The 11,414-nt window shown below is 35.7% G+C and overlaps 1 protein-coding gene across 3 annotated transcripts; it reads right to left on the bottom strand.

Moving 5' to 3' along the window:
- Positions 1 to 1,958: 1,958 nt before the first annotated feature.
- LOC145801286 (uncharacterized) lies at positions 1,959 to 7,825 on the bottom strand. Of its 3 annotated transcripts, XR_014342537.1 has the most exons (6): positions 7,350 to 7,817; positions 6,429 to 6,521; positions 5,746 to 5,979; positions 5,193 to 5,295; positions 3,995 to 4,204; positions 2,234 to 2,371 (listed from the first exon to the last, which is right to left on the bottom strand). XR_014342537.1 is itself a non-coding variant. In XM_082892188.1 (5 exons), the coding sequence occupies exons 2-5, from the start codon at positions 6,509 to 6,511 to the stop codon at positions 2,183 to 2,185; spliced, it is 609 nt and encodes a 202-aa protein (XP_082748314.1). In that variant the 5' UTR covers positions 6,512 to 6,521; positions 7,350 to 7,825; the 3' UTR covers positions 1,959 to 2,182. The 3 variants fall into 3 exon arrangements, 2 of the variants coding, with proteins under 2 accessions (XP_082748314.1, XP_082748319.1); XM_082892188.1 differs by lacking the exon at positions 3,995 to 4,204 and having other exon boundaries at positions 1,959 to 2,371; positions 7,350 to 7,825; XM_082892193.1 differs by lacking the exons at positions 3,995 to 4,204; positions 7,350 to 7,817 and having other exon boundaries at positions 1,959 to 2,371; positions 6,429 to 6,841.
- Positions 7,826 to 11,414: the final 3,589 nt, after the last annotated feature.

The raw sequence follows: 11,414 nt of genomic DNA, 5'->3' as shown, positions 1-11,414 counted from the left end.
CAGGAAAATTGCTTAATCCACTAAGTTGCCTTGATAGCCAATCAAAAAATCCTTGCGCCCTTCCGTGCCACGCTTTGCATCCATCAAAGCAGTAGTGATGTAAGGCACCTAATAAAGAAACAGAATTGGAAAATTTATCAGAGAAGCATGATAGTGGCAACAACACTGGATTGCAAACCCGTATCTTTGCAAAAATCAATTAAATCCTATAAACATGTACATCGTATTGAGACAACTACCTGGCATAATAAAACTGTACCTATTGCTGTACCTGCAAATTTCAGTACACGATGATTAATAAGCTAACAACCATAACAAATACAGGCATAGTTAACTATCAAAGCTCCATTGATTCAGTTCACTTTTATATATGATTTTTTAATAAAGTTGGTAAAGTTTATTTTAACGAATAATACCACAGATTAATTAAAACATGAATGATTCTGATGGTCTTAGCTTTAGATTAAACTTTGGGTTGTAGATGAGCAGCTTGAGCAGACATTCAATTAGCACTGATGATCAAGGCCCCTAATCTAAGTAATCACACACAAAAGATTAACGTGTACCAAAAAAAAATATAAATTTGCAATTCACATAAATAAGGTGGCATAACATTTGTGCCTCCTTTCCGTTCTCTTTCCCAAGACATCAAGGGAAAGCATATTCATCCATTCTGCTACCCTACCTACCAGATATGATATGAATGAATACATCTGACGAGTTTTCCTTAAAAATAATAATAGAGATAAAACAAACTTCTCTCTAGTGAATGCATATTTGTGGACAGGGAGTGAGTTTAGGTACTACAGTGCAAAAGTGAAGTGGATGCATATTTGTGCACCAAAGGCTGAAGAGGGCTTGGGATTCAGAAATTTGAGAGAGTGGAATAAGGCCACTATGCTAAGACAACCCTTGTGGGCTTTAAGTAAGAAAGCTGATTCTTTGTGGGTTAAGTGGGTCCATACTTGTGTAATTAAGGGTAAGTGTCTTCCTACTGAGGCATCTTGGACTGTCAGGAAGTTTTTTGAACTAAGAGCTGTGGGGCAACCTTTGATCAATATATCATTGGTGATGGGACTGTTACATTTCCGCGATTTGATAATTGGCATCCCTTGGGTCCTTTGAATAAGAAATATGGGGAAAGGGTTGCTTTTCATATGGGCATGGCTGTGAATAGCAGAGTTTCCTCTTATCATTAATTTTGGGAATTGGAAGTGGCCTAGAGGTAGAAGAGTGGTTATTACTGAGATTAAAGCTAATACCCCTGCTAGCTTCGTATCGAATCCTAATAGGCCTGACTCAGTGTTTTGGCTACCCTCTAGTAATGGCAAATATACTGTGGCTTCAGCTTGGCAAGCAATTCAAATGGTATTCCCTATCGTCCCTTGACATAAATTGGCATGGTTTCCTCAAAATGTTGCTAAGTGGAGCTTTGTGCAATTGGTTACTGTTCTGAGATTGAAGCTAATACCCTGCTAGCTTTGTATTGAATCCTAATAGGCCTGACTCCGTGTTTTGGCTACCCTCTAGTAATGGTGAATAGCTTGGCAAGCAATTCAAACACTATACCCTATCGTCCCTTGACATAAATTGGCATGGTTGCCTCAAAATGTTCCTAAGTGGAGCTTTGTGTAATGGGTTGCTGTTCAGTGAGGACTGGCTACAATGGATAGAATGTTTAAGTGGGGGATTGTTTCTGAAAACAAGTGTGTATTGTGCAATGGGTTTGATCACGATCATTTACTTTTTTGTTAATATTTTTCAGCATATACTTGGACTGTTCTTTTGAGGAGAATTCTTCCTGGTAGAAGAATGCCTGACTTTTGCTGAAGAGTGTGGAGGTAAGGCTATTACAGATTATGTTTACAGGTTGACCCTTGCTGGTACTATGTATCATGTTTGGAAGGGAAAGGAGTCAAGAAGATAGAAATGGGTGATATTAGAGCTAATCTTAGCTTGGGTAAAAAAGGAAGCATTTACAAACAATCTTACCTTGATTAAGAGCAAACTAACTTATTTCATGTCTTTGTTTAGCATATCTCAATCTAGTAATGCATCTGTAATTATAACATCAATAAAACCTCTACCTTAAGTAGAGGGTCCAAGGTGCTTTCCATGTTTGAAGGAAAAACTATCCTTTTGTGAAGGACTTAAAGATCTTAGAATGAACTGAGCTCAAACTTCACATCACAATGCGGTGCACCAATATCAACACAAACAACATGAATATCAAACATATGTAGTAAAAGAAGTAAGAAGAAAAACTTGCCGCAATTGATGAGTAAACATTCTCAAGTTGTTTGGCTATAGTGTTGCATGCATCAGATAAACTACACTTGGTTGCAAACATCATATCTGGAAGCCTCCAACCCTGAGAACCAACAACAAATACATGAATTATGCCTATCATACTACACATTTAAAGTCATAAAAAAATTGAAAAATGAAAATCTACAAATTACTAAAGCATAGTCTACGAAGTAAAAATGGATGTTATATCTGTTTACTAAAAAACATATAGTTTTTTTTCCCATTTCTAACAATACCAAACTTATTCAAGCTCTTATATTTGAAATCTACCAAGTTCAGGATACTGAAGAAGGCCAGGAATGAGAGGATAGTGAGGTGAGTTTGGAGATCAATGAAGGCTCAAGGCAGCACTCTTGAGGTTGAGGGTGTGCAGACAGTCGCCACTACATGAGTTTTGGTGTCTCATAAATCAGCTTTTGATGGGCTTCATATAGCAGTTTGGCGATTCTTATTTAGCTGTGCAGCTAGCTGCACTATAGGCTAAGAACCAATCTTATCTTCCAGACTAAAATAAGTGCAGTTTTTAGAGCCTGCAAGTGTAGCAGGCTTGATTAATGAGCCTGGTACATCATATGTTGGCCCACTTCACCTGCAGTGTAACATGTCCTTACGACTTCTTCATTTAAATGTACTCAGTTAAAAGAGGGTTATTTTTCTTCCCACAGCTCCCTTGGGGCCATGGATAATTAGAGTATCATTCTTTGAGATCTAATATGACTAGGATCCAGCATCAGAGCAGCCATTTTTGTAACTGCAATTTATCTTTTAAATTCAAGTTTATTCATGTTTAAGATTTGAAACAACTCACTTTGTATTTCTTTCTCCTTATTCATCAGAGCAAACCAACCCCCTGTCCCATTTAGTACGTCTCAAGGTCTTCAAAACAGTTTACTGCATTTGATGCGCCAATGACATGATGGCCTATCCTTTCATCCACTCTATACTTGCTCTACAAAACACCATGCTACCGTACATTTTTTCACACCTTCCTTAGTCCACCATGTCTTCCTCATTACCAACACTAATTTGTCATTACAGTTTATTGTTGTGGTTTCTGAAGCATTTCTAAATCATCCATCAATAAATTGAAACATATTTTCAATTTGACTAGAATTTTGACTTTTAAAACTCATCTAAAACAGATAGAAAGAATATAGAATGACCCAATACACAACTTCACCTATGTATGACCCATGGATGCCCTTACCTTCCATGTCAAGAAAATTTTGAAATAATCAAAATACTCTTAACCTATAATACTTGATTTTTCATATCGAAAGCTAATTATATCCATACTAACTTAAAAATAAGCATAAACAGTGACAACCAATACCAAAATGTGATTAAGAAAAGTTCCAAGTGTGTCCATCTTGAAACCAACCAATTTCCAAACATTCTCGCTGCTTTAATTTTACTATTTATAGATGATCTTACAGTTTGCATCATGAGTAAACTTTACAATTTGTAAAGGAAAGTAAAAGCAAAAATAAAAAATAAAAAAAGGGAAACAGAAGGGTCAACATGAACTATTAACTATGCCATCAATTTTACATGCCCCTTTTTTCCATTTTTTCTTTTGGTTGTTTCTAAAGGATGTCTTTTTAAAATATTAAAATAGCAAGAAATGAGATTTCCCTCAAATAGATTAATCAAAAAAAATGCAGATCCAATATCTAAATCATACCTCTTACCCTACGAATCTTCTCAATGAATTGCTCACCAACAATACCCGAACTAGGAACATTGAGACCCCGTGCATGACTAATTCTTCCTGAGGCTCTGATTACGGCTATTAGGTCCATACCACCTGATAAACCAACAGTCTCCATTTCCTAACTGTCACGCTTCAAGCTCCATGACAACGTCGCACACTCATTTAAATGAGCATACAAGACTAAAAGTCCAACCACATAAACCAACAATGCAAAATACTCAAATTAAATCTTTAATTATCATAATGCCAAAATTCATAAAAATAAATAATTCTTATCATATGAAATTGTCCACCAAGTCCACTGGTATAATCCACTAACAAAATAATAATCCAAGTACTTAAAGCAAGCTAGGGTTGAAGAATTGAAGAAAAAATGTTAGTGTTGTAAACAAAATTAATGGTAGGAAAAGGAAGATGAAACAGATCTGGTTCAGCGTGTTTTAACGGTTAAAGTGCATCATGATGATGATGATTATGATTATGATTATGATGATGAAGATGACAACTAGAGTAGGCAACACACATGGATTCCTGCAGGCAGGCATCGCACAGACCATCCCAAACAAGCTTCAAAAGCTCTCAAAAAAAATTCTAAACTCATCATTGTTGAATAAGAAGTACATACCTTTATACAGAACTCATAATTCCAAAAGGACTGACTCCAAAATTTTTTTAAAAAATAAAGACTTTGGCATTTAAAACTCATTCAAAACTTACCTAAAATCATACTTAACAACCCATATAAAACTTGACCCAAATTATAACCCACAGGCAGCAACTACAACCCATTTTCAGAAATTTCTGAAATTAGCAATATACTGATGACCTATAGAACACTACTAGATAATATGAAACAAACCAGATCAATGCCTAACCTAAATAATCATAATATAAGACTCTACCAAGAATAATACAATGATTATGCATAGTTCTAATAGGGCCCACCATGAAATTATGCCAATATCAAAATTTTACTGCTTCCTTGAGTTTACTTTTTTCTTGCATTAATTGAAGAGAAACTTTATGTGCAGTCAAAAGATATTAACAAGATAACTAGACCAAGTATTTTTTAGCAGACAGTGCAAATAGCCAATACATGGTAAATCATGTGCTATTTCACCTGAACTGAGTAGATAATCATAACTTAAAAAGATTGTACATGGTAAACCTTTTCTGCTGCATGTCGTAGTTTCTGGGCAGCCATTGAAGGAAGAAATGAATATGGCAACATTGTAGCAGTGTGGTTTTTTCGATCTTTGCACTCCATAAACCTGAATAATTATCAAGATTAATAATATAATCATGATTAAAACATGAAAAACTCTACCAACACAGGTGTGATTTTTTCAAAGATTTGAACAATAATATTGCATGGCATATGACATAAACAATATAATTACTACTTATGAAATCTGAACTAATTCAAAATGGTTTTGTTGTTCATTTCAATTAAAATTGGTTTTTAAAATTTAATTATGTAAATGAGTAAGACCCTATCACAGCCTTGATCATTTTTCAGTGAATAACTAATATATAAAGAAGTTAGGCTGGTCTCCTCCAAACCCTTATAATGTGAGAATACAGGGTAACTACTACAGAGACTTTGAACAATCAATGGAGCAAACATTTCTTCAATTTGTCCTTCACCAGTTTTGTGGGGATGGGGGTGTTGTGGAACTAAGCAAAGCAAAATAAATATTATATGGCAATAATGAGCTTACCATGCAAGAGGGCTAGCAGTTCGATTAATGAGCAAGATATTTGAATATTGACTTTTCTCTTTGAGATCAACACGAGTAATTTTTTGTACATGGGCCATCCCTCTACTCCCCAACTTCAAGCTTGTTGATAGAGCCAGATGCCATGTTTCAGAATTGTCAAAAACTACAGGAACAGTGTTGGAAATGAGCTCCAAATCATACAACGAATCCATGGCACAGGAGCTAGCAGCCCCCCTAATAAATAAAATGACACAAATATCAGCATACATTAGGCAACACCTCTAGTTATTTCTCTGAAAATACCACTCAATTTTTAACACGAGAGAGTTACAACTGCTAATACAATGAGGCAACTATTTTTATTTCATTTTATTTTATTTTGTGAGTGCAGCACACATGTCCTGGTTTATTTTATTCATAAGCAAACTAGGAAGTGCCTAATATGCATGCAAGACACCAATCCTGTGTCAGTGTTTGTACCATGCATTGAACCATAAGCCTCAAGTTGTTGCTTTTAATAAAAGGAAAAGAAATGCAAGGAAATTATTTACAAGTGTTATGCAAACAATTTCATTGAAAACAAAACAACAGCCAGTGTTCAACTATTGTCTTCTTCTTTTGTTCCCTCTGTTGTGATGTAACCAACCAAGGATTCTTTACAATAGAAGCCAAATGAAGCTTACCTTTCCTCTGAATTTGCATTGTCTGACTGATGAAAAAGCCCTTTATTATTATGTATTGGATTAATACACATCCTAGAAGGCATCACAAAAGTTCTGCAACAAGATAGAGTAGTGAAGTCAAAACACTTATTACCAAGACTATGATAATCATTAAGACCAACAGTAATGAATTTCTAATCTTTCAGGGTCTCACAAGCATCTTTATGCCAAGACTGAAATCAGATTACTTACTACAGCTATTAAAAGCAAGCATACTTACTACAGCTATCTTTTAAATGCTAGTAAATTAAGAAACAAATCAAAGAAGCCAATCTTACTAAAAATGCACATCACTTAAAAGAAATGATTTGTTAAATTACAAGAGGAAATAAAAGATTGTGTTTTCTCTCCTCCCTTGTTTGGTAATGCAATGCAACAACCAGTGGTTAAGTGTGAAGTTTTAAATAGTTTTTCCATGAACAATAAAAATCAAATTTCGGATGCTTGACTAACAGGTATTTTAGGGAAGTCATCTGAGATATGGAATAAGGGATGCCACCAGTGCAGCTATTTCCAGCAAGGTTTCTGCATTACAAGGGGATTGCTGATGAAACCACCATAAGAAAATTAAAGGGCGCAAATTTTTATTTTTTTTTGATAAATGAAATTAAGGGACTGAAATAGAAGAGAAGGAAAAATCAGTAGGCATTAAGCATACAGTTGCGTGCAGTTTGAAGGTGTGCAAAATTTACACATAAATTAAATTAAAGAAAAAGAACTTGGAAATGAACAAATCGAATCAAAATCAAAATCCCATAGGAGATAGACGACTTTGACCAACCCTAGACTTAAAAAAATCACTTGTTAGGGTTTCAAAAATTAGAAGGAGAGGGAAAGGGGCAGAGTGAGAGCAACAAACAAGTGAGAGAGAGAGAACTTAACAGAGTCGTAGTCGTCGGTGGTAGTCGCAGTCGCGGTGGCCGGCTTTGTCTTTGTGTTTAGAGTCTTCGTCCTCGGCGGGCTTGAAGGATGGGGGCTTGAATGCAGGGGGCTTCGGAGGGAGGTTTCCTAATTTTCTCTGAATATCGTCCCATTGAGTCGAAGCTCCTTCCATGTCCTTGTACACGAAGTGATAGTTCCCCATTTTTGAGAATCTCCGATCAACTCTCTCTCTCTCTCTCCCTCCCTCCCTCTCCCTCTCCCTATAGTATCGTATTTTGGGGATTTTTTGTTAGGGATTGGGGATTTGAGATCGTGAGAAACAAAGGGGGGAAAGAAAGGAGGGAAATAGAAAGAGCGGGAAAACGAAAAAAAGAAGAAAAGAAGAGGAGAGTTAAGATAGGCCATAGTTTTATTTTTTTTTTGTTAATTTTTTATTTTTTTTTTGGTTGAAACTGCAGAAATTTTTTTTTTTTTTTTCTTAGTTATTAAGGTTGAAAATTTATTAGTTTCATTTTTATTTTAATGAAATCTTTTTTTTATTTGGTAAAAGTAGAAGTAATATTTTTATGAAAAATATTTTTAATTAAAATAAAGTTAATGAAATTTAGAGAGATAGAGACGTGTAGAGAGATAGAGACAGACAGATTAATTTTATTTTAATGATTTTTTTTTTATTTGGTAGAAGTAGGGTAATATTTTAATGAAAGCCGTACCTAAAATAAATTGGAGTACTCTGTCATCAAGGCCCATTTGTTCCAAATTATACATTATAAACCTGATAGCAGCATTTTGGACTTGTGTATATAGTAAAACAAGTTAGATATTTTGTAATGACACCAGGTTCAAAGCATGAGGAGAGAATGTCTTAGAATGAAGTGTATTCATATGCATTTTAAGTCAATGGAACAATTCAATTTTATTGTCAAAAAACCCAAGAAGAGCATGAAGTGAAGAGTTTCTCAGCAAACATCATAAGAATAAATAGTCTAGTCCTAAAGATATATATTTGGTCATCACAAGCAAAAGAAATGGAATTAATTGACAAATAATTGTTCTCCTCTAAAAAAAATCCTTTCAATTAGGAAGGAACAAAATGAATTTCTACCAATTTGGGAGAAACCCTAATTTTAGAAATTTCTCTATATTTCGTGGCCCCGTTGTGTCATATGAAGAACCCACAAAGAGACTGAAGGACTAGATGCAACATTAAAATTCTACTTTCTCGTCGTGTCATATTGAAGAACCCAGAGAGCCACTAACACTATAGCATAATCAACTCCCTCTTATATAATACTGTATAGATATATATTCAAAGAGAGTTTACCAGACACGAACAAAGAGATGAAGAAAGTACAACACTATCCAAGCTGACATTCAAACCCTTACCAGAGATCAAAACGTACACTGATTGCAACGAATCAAAGACTCGCAAGAAGATCATATACCTCCAAATTTTTTTGATCACATAGATCACACTTATTTAGAAGTTGTCATTAAAAAAATTATATATAATCACACTTATTTAGAAGGTGAAATTAAAAAATATATATAATTATACTTAATTAAAATATATATATATATAATCACACTTAACTATATATAATCACACATATTTTTTTAATATTTTCTTTTGAAAATCGAAGAGAGAAATTAGAATAGAGATATTATCAAATATTTTTGTTATCTTTTCATTTGAAATTCATAAATTAAGGAATAATTATTATTTTCAAAAGAATTAAATAGGTATGAGAGAAGTTGAAAGAGTGTGTATGGGAGTCAAAAAGGCTTGGAAGAAGTCAATAAATGCTTAGTGGTGGTGGCGGGTAGGTGGTGGTGGCGGGTGGTGGTGACGGTGACGGTGGCGGGTGGGTGGGTGACGGTGGCGGGTGGTGGGTGGTAGCGAGTGGGTGGTGGTGGTGGTGGTGGCGGGTGGTGGGTGGTGGTGGTGGTGGTGGCGGGTGGTGGGTGGTGGTGGCGGCGGCAGATGGCGGGTTGTGGGGGGTGGTGGCAGGTGGTGATGGTGGATGGGTGGGTGACGGTGGCGGATGGTAAGTGGTAGCGAGTGGGTGGTGGTGGTGGTGAGTGGTGGGCGGTAGTGGCAGATGGGTGGCGGATGGCGGGTGGTTGTGGGTGGTGACGGGTGGTGGTGGTGATGGGTAGGTGGGTGGGTGACGGTGGCGGGTGGTGGCTGGTGGCTGGTGGTGGTGGATGGTGGTTGGTGGTGGCAGGTGGGTGGCAGGTGGTTGGTGGTGAAGGGTGGCTGGTAGTGGCAGTGGGTGGTGAATGGTGGCGGCGGGTAGGTGGCGGGCGGTGGACGTTAGTGGCGGTTGGTGGCGGGTGGATGGCAAGTGGGTGGTGGTAGTGGTGGTAGTGGCGAGGAGTGGGTGGTGGTAGCGAGTGAGTGGGTGGCAGGTGGGTGGTAGTGGCAGGTGGTGATTGGTGGTGGCAGGTGGTGGTAGGTGGTGGGTGGCGGTGGTGGCAGAAAACAGTGGTGGAAAATGGTGACGAGTGGTGGCTAGTATTGGGTGGTAAAAAAAAAAAAAAAAAAACTCAAAACGGAAACACATTTTTTAGCTAAATTTATAAACTGGGACCACTGATTTATAAATCAAAAATTTACCAAACAAGTTTTTATTTGAGTTTTTTTAATTTTTGTAAATATAAACAGAAAACAGAAAACGTAAGTGCTACCAAACGGCACCTTAGCAAACAGGCTTTAGATGGTAAAAATGTCGTAAAATGAACAAATAATTAAATAAGTTTCCAATGTTAGAAATGACTTATCAAAAGATTCTTAAGCCATATATGGTTTGATTTTTAGAATTTTTTTTAAAAATTAAAAATTAATTTGGTTAAGAAATAAAAAATAAAAAATAATTATCATTTAAGGGTAAAAAATAATTAGGGCTAGAGACAGAAGAGATTAGGGCTTTTTTTTTCTCTTTTTTTTTTTTTTTTTTTTCTATTTTCCTGTACAAAACGATGTCGTTTTAAAAATGGCGACCAAATTTTTTTGTCGCAAAAAAAATTCAATTCCCGCCTCTATAAAAATCAAATTTCCCTCTCAAATTTTTGGCGACCAAAAGACTATATTAGTCGCAGAAAAGGTACATTCGCCGACAAACTTTTTTAGTCGCCAAATCCCAATCAACGGCGACTAAAATATTAGTCGCTAAAAGTACAAATTTGGCGACTAATTTTTTTTTGGTTGCTGAAAATAAGTTTTTGGCGACCAAATTTTTGGTCGCCAAAAAATATGTGACCTTCCGCGACCAAATTTGTAGTTGGTTGGCAAAAGCATACCACTTTCTGCGACCAACTCATTTTTTGGTCGCCAAAATATAACCTTCTGCGACCAATAATATTTGGTCGCCAAAAGTAATGATCATTCGCGACTAATTAATATTTGGTCGCCAAATGTCATTTTTTTGCGACCAAAATTTATTTGGTCGGCAAAAGTGGTCGCAAAATGTGTAAATTCTTGTAGTGTCACTTAGGAGGAATCACTGATAGATATAACAAGTTGGTGGGACAATGGTTCTGCAGGAATATCAAATTTTTTACTAAATAAATAACTCGTATGGGTGTAGGGTCTACACTTTTGTGAACCTTACATCATGTGAAACATTTGGTCATTCATTTGATAAAAAATTTGGAGCCTATAACATTTTCTGTGGGACAATTGAATAATACTACGGATCATGAAAAAACTAACATGAAATACTTCATAAAGATTTGATTAGTGTGTGGTGTTTTATTGTATGTGTAATCTAACGGTGAAAAATTTTCCATGATCATTTTCATGATATTTTTTTTCATAATCCCTAACATTATTTGAGACAATTACATTCACATTCACCATAGTTTGGAAGTCAAACATATTTTAAGATTGTGCTTAAATTTAAATTTATTGAAAAAATAAATAATGAATAAAAATATTTTTATCCCATTTTCTTTGATTTTACTCTTCAAATTAAAATACAAGCACAACATAAACCGCTTGCAAATATAATAGATAATCAAAACAAGAGAAAAAATACAAGAAGATAAGAAAATGATTTTGGA

The sequence above is a fragment of the Camellia sinensis genome, chromosome 1, assembly GCF_055761805.1.
Source record: "Camellia sinensis isolate YWXY chromosome 1, ASM5576180v1, whole genome shotgun sequence".
Classification (NCBI taxonomy): Eukaryota; Viridiplantae; Streptophyta; class Magnoliopsida; order Ericales; family Theaceae; genus Camellia; species Camellia sinensis.
The sequence above is the reverse complement of the archived record's forward strand: the minus strand, read 5'-3'. Positions and strand labels throughout refer to the sequence as shown.

What these genes read in the sequence shown, in the direction of transcription:
- LOC145801286 (XM_082892188.1), bottom strand. Translation starts at nt 6,511, where the DNA reads ATGCCTTCTAGGATGTGTATTAATCCAATACATAATAATAAAGGGCTT. An exon ending in ACTGCTAGCCCTCTTGCATG is followed by an intron (nt 5,296 to 5,745) that starts GTAAGCTCATTA and finishes ATAATTATTCAG; the next exon opens with GTTTATGGAGTGCAAAGATC. An exon ending in TACGACATGCAGCAGAAAAG is followed by an intron (nt 2,372 to 5,192) that starts GTTTACCATGTA and finishes GTTGGTTCTCAG; the next exon opens with GGTTGGAGGCTTCCAGATAT.